Source organism: Eubalaena glacialis, chromosome 4 (genome assembly GCF_028564815.1).
Source record: "Eubalaena glacialis isolate mEubGla1 chromosome 4, mEubGla1.1.hap2.+ XY, whole genome shotgun sequence".
Lineage (NCBI taxonomy): Eukaryota > Metazoa > Chordata > Mammalia > Artiodactyla > Balaenidae > Eubalaena > Eubalaena glacialis.
In genome coordinates, this window is record NC_083719.1 from 170,783,911 (window position 1) to 170,797,692 (window position 13,782).

The 13,782-nt window shown below is 38.0% G+C and overlaps 1 protein-coding gene across 1 annotated transcript in view; it reads right to left on the minus strand.

Annotated features, from left to right (window-relative positions):
- Positions 1-13,782, minus strand: part of LOC133091154 (ELKS/Rab6-interacting/CAST family member 1-like) — a 115,554-nt gene that overhangs the window by 60,719 nt on the left and 41,053 nt on the right. Inside the window, 3 exon segments of the mRNA XM_061190112.1 lie at positions 6,616-6,642; positions 6,645-6,785; positions 11,120-11,281. Coding sequence (XP_061046095.1) covers positions 6,616-6,642; positions 6,645-6,785; positions 11,120-11,281 — 330 coding nt within the window.

Here is a 13,782-nt window from a genome sequence, read left to right on the forward strand (position 1 = left end):
GCATGTGGGATCTTCCTGGACCAGGGATCAAACCCGTGTCCCCTGTATTGGCAGGCAGATTCTTAACCACTGCGCCACCAGGGAAGTCCCTACACTAGCTTTTTAAAATGTTGATATGTTGTGAACTGGTCAAAATAAATATGATGCAATACTGAACTTCAATTTTCAAAATGTATGACCATTTACAATCACTCCAAAAAAATTAAATACCTAGGTATAAATCTAACAAAACATGTATAGGCTCTGTATGCTGAAAATTACAAACAGCTAATGAAAGCAACTGAAGAAGATCTAAATGAGTTCTTCCCATGAATAGTATATGAAATGGAAACTTGACATGTGTAAAGATAGCCAATCTACTTAAATTTTTCCTCAAAGATGAGGAAAAAGAAAAGATTACTCAGCAGTGACCAAAAAAAAAAAAGTGTTTTACTGACAAACAGTAGAACTACAATAAGCCAAGCCCAGCGAATCCAAAAGATGTTACATTACAAATTTCCAGCTTTGGTGCCTGAATTCAGCACTAGAGAGCTCAGAGCAAGAATTAAAATCCAATGCAGAACAAAGATGGAATACATGATCACCACTGAGTTCTCCAATGGTCCTTTCTAAAGTGCAAGGTGACAAAATTCCTTAAGTTACCCCCAGTTTTCCTTCATCTACCTATTAAAATCAGAAACACTCCACTATGCAAAGAAGGAAAAAAGGTCCAGAAGAGACATGTCAGAACAGACTGAATATTTATTCAATAGGGAGAAAAGAACTGCCACCACAGAGCGAAGATTCTTGTGAATAGAAAATTCAACGACCAGGCTGTCGAGATGCCAGAAGAACTCACTGACCCTTATCCACCTGGCGTTTGTTGAGGCTCAGCTCCAGCCGGCCTACATGGCTACTAGTCCCATCTGACAGCATCAGATGTGGCTCCTATTAGTGAACCCATTACAGGGCATCCATCAGTCAGGGCGAGTCAAGAGGGAGCTCCTTGAACCCTCTGACCCGCTGCACAGTTAAAGAGGTCAAAGTCTTAGAAAGTACACATGCCAGAAATCTAAAAATAAATAAATCTCATGCCAAGTCATTTCTACCTAATTCCTACATTCTAGTTTGTATTCTGTATACTATATATTCCACTTCTAATATGTATTCTATATATTCCAATAACCACAAGCAAAAGAACAAAGCAACTCACCTTAAAAACATTTTACCCAATACCCCTGAAATACACTATTAAATTCTTATTGCAGAAGTCAAAAGCCCAGACATTTAAACCTGTAGATAAGCTTGAACTGCCTTGTCTCTCAGTTCTTCTCAGCATTAATTTCAGAAAAATGAAAGGCTTTCCATCTGTGGGTCAGGAATCAGAATACAGCAGGAAAACGTCCCTCATCACTTCTACGTGTTTCTCATTCTGATGGGACCAATGTCTCAGGATAATAACTGTGAGGCCTCATATTGCTGTTTCTTTACCAAAAGTACCCAGATGCCCCAGCTGCACTTTTACGTTAGATCCCTGACTCTGCTAAGTGATCTGGAAATGGGCCTGCACTAACCACTCATAAATACCCGCATGCCGATTTGAGGGAATGTCAGGTATGAGACCCACAAGAATTGGTGACTGAAAAAGGTAAAGAATGAAAACTCCTGTTACAAACATACAAACCTTTGGTGTTACTGCAGTGGGAAATGCAGGTTTTGATATTAAAAATATTTCATATCACAAATATTAGCCACAGAAACTACCCAAGCCCACAGCCTAATTACTAAGTGATCTTTTCAATTCAAATCACCTGTGTACACTTTTTCTTGATCTGCTTTTTCATGCAATGCAGTATTTAAATGGGCTGGTCTGGAGAGCTGAGATAAAAATAACCACAAAAACCACTTTGCTACTACTAGATTAATTGCTCTGAATTCTACACTGATCTTTTGGTTTGGTGTGAACTAAATTCAGAGTATAATTTTGCGTGAGGTCCGTATTTTGCAAACCACAAAAAACATATTCAGGAAAACCCCTCAGAGACTAGCAGGACACACAGTCATCACCCTAACACCATTCTTGGCAGGAGGAATAAGACCTTTTTTATTCACATCAACTGAGCTGGATGAACAGCATCTAACCAGCTTGCCAAGCATCAAGGTCTGTGGCAAACAGGTTATGCCAACTTCAACAAAATCAGAAGGTTTTTCCTCCACAAGACTTTCTCTACCAAAGGACATGAACAGAAAAATGGCTACCTTGCTGTTTTGGCCTTTTACTTCTGACCACAAAAGTATTAATTATCTCAACCCATCTTAACCTTCTTTTGTTTTACATCAATAAACAGATCTACCTAAGAGCACATTTCCACTAGTAACTGCATGCCAGTAACAATAGCATGTTTCCTATAATTCCTCTTTTGCAATTATATGACTCACTGCCTTTCTAACTCTCTGACCACACCTTTTCAGTTTTCTTCACTGGATCCTCTGTCATTTCCCCCTCTTTACATCTCACTCGATACAACCTTCCTCTGGAGAAACCAATTCATCCCTAAGGCTTTAGCCACTACCCCCATAATGACAGCTTCCTAATATTTATTCCTAGCCTATTCCTAGCCCCAACCAGTTCTAAAAACCTGAGATTCTAACAAAAGTTTCTGCTTTCACTGAATATTTAGTTTAGAATGAGCTTTTTTTGTTTTAATCTTTTCTTTTAAAGGACCTTTAAAGATCACCTAATGTGGTCACACATAAATGTAAGTTAAATCTGAGTACTGTCTACTATATTATTTTCTGCATTTTTCCTGTATTTCATAATTTTTTTTTAAATTTATGTATTTATTTATTTGGCTGTGTTGGGTCTTTGTTGTTGCGCGTGGGCTTTTTTTTAGTTGCGGTGAGCGGGGGCTACTCTTAGTTGCGGTACGCGGGCTTCTCATTGTGGTGGATTCTCTTGTTGCGGAGCACGGGCTCTAGGCGCGTGGGCTTCAGTAGTTGTGGCACATGGGCTCAGTAGCTGTGGCTCACGGGCTCTAGAGCGCAGGCTCAGTAGTTGTGGCGCACAGGCTTAGTTGCTCTGCGGCATGTGGGATCTTCCTGGACCAGGGCTCGAACCCGTGTCCCCTGCTTTGGCAGGCGGATTCTTAACCACTGCGCCACCAGGGAAGTCCCCATAAATTTTTAAAAAGGTAAATAATCTAAACTACTCCTAATTTTAAAGCTGAGGAAATCAAAGCCGAAACTAAGTGACTTGCCGAAGATCACTAAGTATAATTTCCTATCACCACATCTCCCACTGTTCCCATCTAGAAAGGAGGATGACTGAAGGGCGTTGGGTCATGAGACTGAGAGTGTACACAAGCAGACCTTTTTAAAAGGCTATTTCAACTGCACTGAGGTCTGTCTGACATCCCAACAAAAGGTTGAAGAGCTCAGAGAAACTTACAAAAGGCCACAGGCAGAGATGTGTCATTCAACCGTGCACAGTTTATCTGTACAAAGGTGGGGAGAGGGCTACAAAGTTATCATCTAAAAAAACCAGTGGTGATATTTTAAACCCACTGATATTTAATATTCACCTCCAAATTCAGATGAGAACTTCATAATTTAAAAAATCTATTCTAGCCACATTAAACATCTATTCTAACCTTAGGAAGTTGGTATTATTATTATTCTCAGTGACAGATGAGAAAATGGAGGATTACAGAGGTAAAATAACTCATCCAGGGTCACATAACTAATAAATGTAGAAGGCTATTTCAAGCCTAGGTCTGACTCCAAAGCCCATGCTTTGACCACAGTGCTACTAAATCCAGTCCACCTCTGTGAAGGTCAACCGATTAAAGGAGATGTTCATAAAACTGGAGCAATTCCATAGATACCATACACTGTACACTGCCCAACACAAAAGGACCTCATTCCATGGACCCTGAACAGGAAAAACACCAGGTCTTTTCCCACATCCCGTTTTTCCTTCAAGAATTTTAAAATTAAAAACAAAAAACAAAAAACTCCTGAATCCATGTTCTTTTTCATATGTGCTTAATTTTGTGATTTGAGAGCTGGATGAAAGTCTAGGGTAGCTTCAGAGACCCAATTATAGGGGGCCTCCCTGGTGGCACAGTGGTTAAGAATCCTCCTGCCAATGCAGGGGACACAGGATCGAGCCCTGGTCTGGGAAGATCCCACATGCCGCGGAGCAACTAAGCCCGTGTGCCACAACTACTGAGCCTGCGCTCTAGAGCCTGCGAGCCACAACTAATGAGCCCGCGTACCACAACTACTGAAGCCTGCAAGCCTAGAGCCTGTGCTCTGCAACAAGAGAAGCCACCGCAATGAGAAGCCTGTGCACCACAACAAAGAGTAGCCCTTGCTCGCCGCAACTAGAGAAAGCCCGCGCGCAGCAACGAAGACCTAATGCAGCCAAAAATAAATAAATAAATTTATTTTTTAAAAAAAGAGCAATTATAGGAACAGAAAGATAGCAATTATAGAAGTAGGTGAGAACTTTCAAAGAGCTGGTTCAAACTGTCTTTTATGGGATCCAACAGGAGAAAGCTGCTTTGGAAAAAGTAAGCCTTGTCAAGTGTCACCAGAGTAATTTAAGAAAAAATAGCAAATCCTGATAAACAGGCATATAACATTCATATAATCACCCCAAATTCAAAAGGAAGTTAGCTTTTCTACTGTTATCTTTTAGAATGAGACCCTTACATTTGAGCAGTTGTCCTAATAACCTACAGGGGTAATTGCTGAAACTCAGTTAGTCCTAAAAACAAATATAAAAACCATCCAAGAATGACCACAAATACAGTCTTTGTTCTCTATGGTACAAGAAACCAATCACAAGCCCATCTGTGTGAGACCTAGCTAATAAGAACACTATTTCAGAGGGGGGTACAAAGAGAAGGATGGGTTGCCAAGTGGAAGAAGTCATCTATTAGACTGTGACAAGCTTTTAAGTGTTTGCATTATCATTAACCAACTGCCTGGTTCCCTGGTTCCCACACCTGCCACCTCCATCCAAAACTATCACAGCAGCACTTGGCAACAGGCTCAGCTCCAAAACGCTGGCGCCCTCTTCTGACCCTTTTGTAGTACTGCATTCATACCAGGCACTGATGTGAAAATCTCTAATAAAGCCACAAATTAATAAATCTGCAGGTAACATTTTTCAGATAATTCTATATTTGCAATTCCCTGAATAAACCTTAATTTAGCTTGATAAAAATGTTAAATAGCAGACCTTCTACATAAAATTTATGCCAATGAAAAGAAAAGCAACAATGTTCTCTTACCGTTTTAACAGTTTACATATATTAGCTGATAGTATTACAAGAATTAGAATGATTCCAATAACTGACAGACAAAGACCTTACTATGTGCCAGGCACTAGGAGTGAATAAATTAGTTTAATGCTAACAACCTAATGAGGCAGGAACTCCTCTTCATCTTACAGGTGTAAAACGAGGCACCATGAACTTAAGTAATGTGCCCAGGACCCTGCACCTGGTAGCAAGTGGTAAAACTGAAGTTCACACTCAGTAACTGTGACTCCAGAGCCAGAGCCTTATTTACCCCAAAATATCCCTCTGAGGTATCATGATAAAATGAAACGTGATCAAAATAGAAAAAGTATAAGTTGTAAGGAAAATTATAAATACATCATCCAAATCTCTCATTTTCAACAAAATCCCAAACTGTAAAAAAATAAAATACTACATGAAACATCTTGGTCATTTTCCCATTCCTCCTCGCTTGAAGATTCTGAACTTCTGGGTCTAAGATGTTTTTATGCATTCTTTTTACTACCCATTCCTTTCTTCATTACACTATGCCTTTATTTATCTATTATCTTGTTCTTTAAAAGAAAAGAAAAAATTAATCCATACTATACGCTTTATTTTTCTTCTATACAGCAGAACTGCTTACCTATTCCTACCTAAATTCTCTATTTCATTGAGATCTTTAGAAAATATTTTCCTTAAGACAGTAAATCCAAATAGCATCATCAATTCCTTCTCATTGCAAATATGATAGATTCTCATCTGCCTGGAATTATTTAGTGTGTTCCTACCTCTAATCAAGGCTGGCAGACTAGATAATCTAATATTTCTAAAAATGCTAACTTTATTTTCAAACAGGACATGAAGGCACGTGTCTAATAATCTGCAGTTCAAAACAAGATTTATCTCAAACATTTCTAGATTCCACAGTTTGCCTACTTAAAGCTATTCATAATACCAAAAATTAAGGACACTTAATAACCCAACACAGGCTGACCAAGCTCACTCCCATTCATGACTGAAAGATTTACCACGGGTGAAAACAAATGCTTTTACAACTATCGTTTCATTTCATAACATTAGTTTAAAGTCTACTTAGAAGCACAGACTTAGTCAAAGTCTGAAGTATCAAAAACATATATTAACTGCACCGGTTTAATTTGTTAGATACAAGAACAACAGAAACAAGATGGTTATAGTTTAGTACTATAACTGACCACATCGCTAAAGAATCCATCATAACATTATTCATAGCTCCCGTATCTCAACACAACAAGAAGTGCACAGGTAATACACAAGAAAAGGTGCCAAGGAATGGGCTCCGTGCAAATCCCACAACTCCTTTTACCTCGGTCTGCAGGATGGCAGCCCTCGAGGCTCCTTAGCAGTCAAGGACTCCTTCAGCACTTCAATGTGTTGCTTGCTGTCTGAGAACTGGTTGGTGAGTGTTTCTAGCTTTGTCTGTAGGGCTAGTAGTTCTGTGTCCTTTCTGGACAGCTCCTGCTTCACCTGACCAATCTAGAGAAGAAGAAAAAGCAGTGTAAGGAAAAAAGAAACAAAACCACCACCTCTGATCTGGACCTTTGACAGATCCACGTCAAGATATACAGCATTAACTTTATGACAGGACACAATTCATCTTTTTGCACCATCTAATCTTAGCTGACCACCCCCCCTCCAAAAAAACAAAGCTTATTCAACTAATAGCAAAATTTCCAGTTTTCATTTATTGTCTCCCCTAAACTTTTGAAATCCACTAGAAAAGGAATGGAAGAAGAAAAATCCCAATTCACTTAGATGACTATGAGACAGCAGTAAGCATCTGAACACGACTAAAGCAGTTTTCATCTTATTAAGTCATAAGAAACTTCAAATCATACAGCAGGATTAGTGTAGATGGAATACAGAAAGAAAAAAGAAACTTCCTACTATTGCTATTTAAACTCAAAAGCTGCACATCTATTTTTTCATTGTTTTTTTTTTCATTCTCAAATGAAAGTGTACATAAAGTCCTTCTTAAAAAGCCACTTTAGTGTTATAAGGCATTATAAACATGTGCTTTCTAAAAATTATATAATTTTGAGGAGTTAGGGGTACTGTCCTAAAAGAAAGATTCCACCTACAAAGTTATATTACCTACAACATGTCATATCAACTAAATGGATAAAAGTATATAACCTAAATAAAGAACGCATAAAATCTCATTCTGTAAGAATCTACATGTGTAATCAAATTTGAATTACTCTGACACAGTAATCCATAAATCAACAGGTGCCACTCACTCCCCCATAAATTTTTCTCATCTTAACTTAGAAAACATTTAACATCAAACATCTCCTTTACATTTCTACCGTGTTTCTAAGAATTTTTACTCTTTTATTCTAAATGTAAGCCAAATTAACAGAAATCATATCTGTTTTTACATTGTATCTACTGCCTAAGCAAGGTAGCTATGCACTAAAATATAGACTCTTGGAAGTATAAATTTGACAAGAAGTCAGTAATCTCAGTATCACTGATGGAACAAAAAATACTTTTTAAAAAGTTAAATGTATCTAAAGTATTTTGACTGTAATAATCTTAGGCATAAGGGACAAAGTTTTTGAGAACAATTTCCCATGAGAAAGTATGAAATAAATTTTACTGTAATTAAAATTACTTTTAAGGAGGACTAAAAATAAACTTATAATTTACTGTTCTGTTTCATCAGGAAGACAAGCATTTTTCTCATATGCATGAAATCTCTACTTACAAATATAATATTCATTCATTCAACAAACATTTCTGTGTGCTCACTGTATGCAAAATACTCACAGCTGCTAAGGACATCAGTGGAAGATAGCTGTAAACAGCAGCTACTTCCATCCTGTAACACAGATACGTACCCAGGAGCTGCCACATACTGTAATGGTGTAGCATCTTTCATGACATCCCTTTACCAACATCCCACCCCTAACAAACAGAATGCACTAAAAACGCACTTGTGGTATGAATGAATAGTCAGGAGAAATGTTCAAAATGTTCTCACCTCATCAGCTAAAGAACTATGGCTTAAAGATTACTCAAATTTCCAGCTACCTCTAGACCATGTGATCAAAAATAAATATAAAATCTCAGTTTCCTCATCATCTGCATTACTAAATAATCCTCAAATAATGCTATACTGACCATAAAGACTGAGAAAAAGAAGAAAATATCCTAAATAGGAGAGTTTAGAAGCACAAATTTTCCTTAAAAGTTAGGAGCATAAGGCTTTTGCAGTCAATCCCATGTGAGAACGAACGAGTGTGTCTTCTTGGGTAACTACCTCTCTAAGCCTTGGTTTCCTAATCAGTAAGATGGAGAAAGCAAACCAGTGCCACTGTATTGCGTACAGATTAAACCAAAAAAATGTATAGAATGTTTAGCCTGTTGTTCGACACAAAAAGAAATTAATAGTACTAGCTGAGGAAAAAAAAGTTATAGATCAACTTCTCCTCTAGACAATACATGGTTACAACAAACCAAATTGGACCCTTTTAGACAAAATATCTCACTTTTCTATCTATACTATAAAGTGGTCCATAAATAGCAAACACACTAAATTAGCACAAGTGGTTTTTTTTTTTTCTTTTAATGCTGCATTCCAGTCTTATCCCACTGTAATTTTCAGAAGCAGTTTTTTTCCTGACACTTGTGAGACAAATGTGTGCACAGCCTAGTATAGGGCAGTGGAGTGCAGAGCTTACCAGCACAGGTTCTGGAACCAAATGGCTTGTGTAAAAATCAAACTCTGCCTCTTACTAACTGTGCTTCCTGAGCACCACTGTGTTACCTCAGCTTCCTTATCCATAAATTGGGTTGAGAATATACCTACCTTAGTAGGTTATAAAATGCTTATAATAAGTACTCAAGTGTTAGCTATTTCATTATAATCATTTTATCACAGTTTGAAATGGAATTTCAAGTTCTCTAGACAGATGATTGAGCTACTGAATAGATTTAGAGACTTTAAGTTTCATGCTACTTCTAACTGACTAGATAACTAAATAAGCTAATCACTTCTATACATCTGTTCCAAAGAAAGTAAAATTTGTTGCAAAATCACCTATCGGGGACTTAAAGATGATGTCTACATATGAAGGTAAAGCACTTCACTCAAGAAATCAGATTCAAATAAACCCTGGGTGATGGACCTAGAACATCTGCACATTCTTTGTACCTAAGAAGAGAAAGAGACCATTCACATAAATCAACAAGTTTCTGGTTAACAAGAAAGGAGTCGAGAAAAAACAGCTTTGAAGCACCATCCACACAGTGACAAAGCAACAATAAAAAACCAGGGACAGGGCTTCCAGAGCACATGAGGGCTCGCTGCACACAGGGTGGCACATGGGTCAAACCAGTGAACAGGAGTCAGTTAAAGAGCAGAGCAGGCTGGTTAGTGCTAGTCCCGGGCAAAGCTGCCGACCACAGAGTGGAAGTGTGAGCACCCAGAGCCAGAGCAGCAGGGTCCCACTGTGGGATCACTGCACGCAAAGGGTAAATCTTTCGGCAAACACCTCAGCCTGAAGACCAGCCGCTCTCTTTTTCAGCTCCTCCCCTTGAGCCTCTTTCGAATTTAGCTCCTCCTTCAGTTGCTCTACCTGTCACGACATTGTTATTCTTTTTCACTCATGTGTCAACTTAGGTCTTATTATCTGCTTTTGAGCCAGAGCAGTAACTGGAAATAACAATAACTCATATAACACAATCAAATCTGTTCCCCTAATTTCCTCTTCAAAGGACCCTAGATGGGCTCACTATTTTCACAGGGTAATGGACTGAAATGTGCTAATCAGCAAATGGGAAGCAGAGATGATATTTTATTTTGTTCTCAAGTTAGAATGATAAATCAAAACTAACAGAAAGTTGGATATGTGAATTTTTAAGTTCTAAAAGTTACATGAAATTGGCCATAGTCATTGATAACAGATTCTTAAAATAACAGAGGAATATTCTACTGACGTATATGCAGGTATGGGTATCACAGAAAGAAGCCAGAAACTGTATCATTAAAGGAACAGTTTTCACTTCTGAGAAATTAGGGAACTAACACAATTGGGATATGGGGGGCAGGGGGAGGGGGAGGAACACTTATTTTCTAGCTAATATTTTATAATTGAAATTATGATCTTTAAAACACCACAGACCTGATAAACTGATAACTGTAATAAACTAAATTCTCCAATTTGCCTAAAATAGTTTATAGGATCAAAATAAATGCCTTTGGCTCTAAAGAAGGAATACTGTGACTGAGGTTATAATACAGACTGATATGTCTCAGCGATGCCTATCCTACTGTACATACACCCCAAGTGCACGTGGGAAACAAAAAACCTGATACACATGGGTCTTCTCCAAGGGAGAGCGCAAAGGGCTTTCCTTTAGGGAACTGTGTTTGAAGGGAAAACACGATTTTATTTAAGCCATTTCAGGAAAAAAAAGGGGAGGTGGATTCAGTCTCTTAGGCTGAATTTGACTTCTAAATTTGTTCACAAGACATAGAGAACGTGATGTTTCATATAGTGAGAAAAACTCATCTGGATGTAATCCTACTAATCGCCTCAGAAGTACTGGTAGACATGAAATGTTAAACTGTGATAATACACACTTAGCCTCACACAAGTAATTTTCTTTTAAGTGAAATTTGAAATAACTATACAACATCAGTAATTCTGACTTTAATTCTGGGAAAGTTCTATCTGAAAGAATTATGGTACAAGTATTCTTCCCTGAAGCCTGATAAAACAGCGTGAAGTCCATCATCACTAAAGAAGTAGGAACATGCATCAATTTTTCAAACCCCATTTAAAAATTACGGTATCACACACCATTTTCTTGTTTTCCATAAATGTAGAATGGCTCCGATAGACCTCCATCTGCTTCATTTCTTCCTCTCGTTCTTCAGTACTCAAAGCCCCGTTCGATTTCAGCATCTGAATCTCCTCTTCCAAGTCTCGGAGCCCACGCTCCATAGAGGAAATTTTTGAATCCTGAGGACAAAGGAAGATTTAGACATTAAAGTATTCGCAAAAAGTCAGAGAGGTTGCACAAGCCTGTCTTTACAGATGTGAAATTTAATAAAGATAAACAAATATGTAGAAATATTGCAACTGGTGCCTTGCTTCTAAAATATATCCTTCATGGCCAGATGGTGGAGAGGAGGAGGACTGAGATCTATAGTATGATTTTTCCTCTATCCTTTCCTCTGCACTTTTTTGATTAAAGTTGAGGGTATTAACTAAAGAAGTAGAAGCAATGGAAAACTAGTTAAAGTTTCTAAGTACTTTATGGTCAACAAACTTCTAGTGAAAACATCTGTAATATTAACAGTAAAACCTTTTCTAGCTATAATATTTTATCGTTTTACTTGACCCCCCTAAAAGGCTTATTTCTGCCCCCAAAGGAGTGGGGAAAAGAGTAAGAAGGTTTCAAAGATTTACACAATAATGCGTATAACCGTATCTACAATAATAAAGATCTGATAACCTCCCACTGCAGAAAAACAAAGGGATGAATAATTACGTTAACAGTTACACTTTATCACACAGCGGTCCGCCTTTTCCACAGTTTTACTTTCCGTGGTTCTGCTTTCTGTGGTTTCAGTTACCTGAGGTCAACTGCGGTCAGAAAATATCAAATGGAAAATTCCAGAAAAAAACAATTCAGAAGTTTTAAACTGTGCACCGCTGTTCCAATCAACATGATGAAATCTCACACCATCCCATTCTGTCCCACTGGAACGTGAATCATCCCTTTGTCCAGTGTACCCGCGCCCGTTAGTCACTCACAGCAGCCATCTCGGTTATCAGATGGACAGTCCTGGCATCACAGTGCTTGTGTTCAAGTGACCATTTTTATGTGACAGTATTTTATTTAATACCGTCCCCAAAGCACAAGAGTAGTATGCTAGCAATTCAGATTTGACAAAGAGAAGCCGTAAGGTGCTTCTTTTAAGTGAAGAGGTGGAAGTTCTCACTAAGAGAAAAAATCATATGCTGAGGTTGCTAAGATCTACAGTCAGAACGAATCTTCCAGCAGTGAAATTGGGATGAAGGAAAAAGAAATTCGTGCTAGTTTTGCTGTTGCACCTCAAACTGCAAAAGTTACGGCTACAGTGCATGACAAGTGCTTAGTTTAGATGAAGAAGGCATTAGATTTGTGCAGTAAGATACTGAGAGAGAGAGAGAGAGAGAGAATGAGACCTATTCACATAACTTCCATTACAGCATACTGTTATAACTGTTCTATTTTACTATTAATTACTGTTGTTAATCCCTTACACACTGTGCCTAATTTATAAAATTAATCATAGGTATGTATAGGAAAAAACATAGTATATATAGGGTTTGGTACCATCTGTGGTTTCAGGCATCCACTGAGGGTCGTGGAACCTATCCCCTGCAGATAAGGGGAGGCTACTTACTGTATTAGTAATCTTACTTATTCGCTATACTTCACCATGCATTTCAAATATCTCATAATGATTTCTAAAAAGAAACGTCACTGTCCTTGTAAATCAGCATCACCACGAATATCACCTCCTAGTACAACATCCGTCTAAACTCATTTTCTTGGTTTTGTCTGTCACAGTATCTAGTTTATCCCCAGATTACTTTAGATGTCATCAATTACAGAAAAACTCCTACAAAGAATAGATACTTTTACATCTATAGTTGCATATGCTTATTCACCTAAGAAGTAAAGACCTTAAAGAGCATAAATTCAGTATAGCTTTATTTTATTTGGAATTTTAGAGAAACCATTCCTTTAGGAAGAAATTTTGAGACTGACTTCCTCTTTTCACTCTACCTCAAGCCTGTCTTGACTGACTTTCCTTGTTATCTGAGAGTATGCCGATAAGAGTTAAAGGATTTATCATGAGACACTTACAGCTAGCTATTTTTAGGTTCGGGGGAGAGGCGAGGGCTGTACTCCTCTGACTTGCATTGCATTACCTTTAAAAATAACACAACGAAAATTTTCTTTTACAAATCTATTCAAATGAAACTTACATTTGGTTCAAAATTAAACATATTAAATTAACACAATCAGAGACACTCTAAACCTAAACCAGGATTTTGATTTACTCGTTTAAAACTATCCTGGCCCATGAAGAATAAATAAATAAACGGCTTCAAATGCACTATCTGAAAATCCCAACACAGACAGAGAGGCAGCTCTTGACCAAATCAGACACTCACTATCAAATCATGCACCATAAAATCTGCACCTAAAAAGGGACCATAACTGCAGCTCTGAAAGCCATGAGGCAGAAAAAGAACCTGCCAGGCTACTTTCTGGGATGAGGCCAGAAAATTAACGCCTGATATGTTGGACTAGTTGTAGCACCAACCAGTACTCAGGCTGGGTTTATTTGAGGACAGCCCTTTCCAAGAAGGTTTCTTACTCCTAGAATGTATAATAACTAAATAAATAAATTCTTTATCATCTTACTACTCTATACTTCCCCAGCCCTGGGTCTCCCATCATT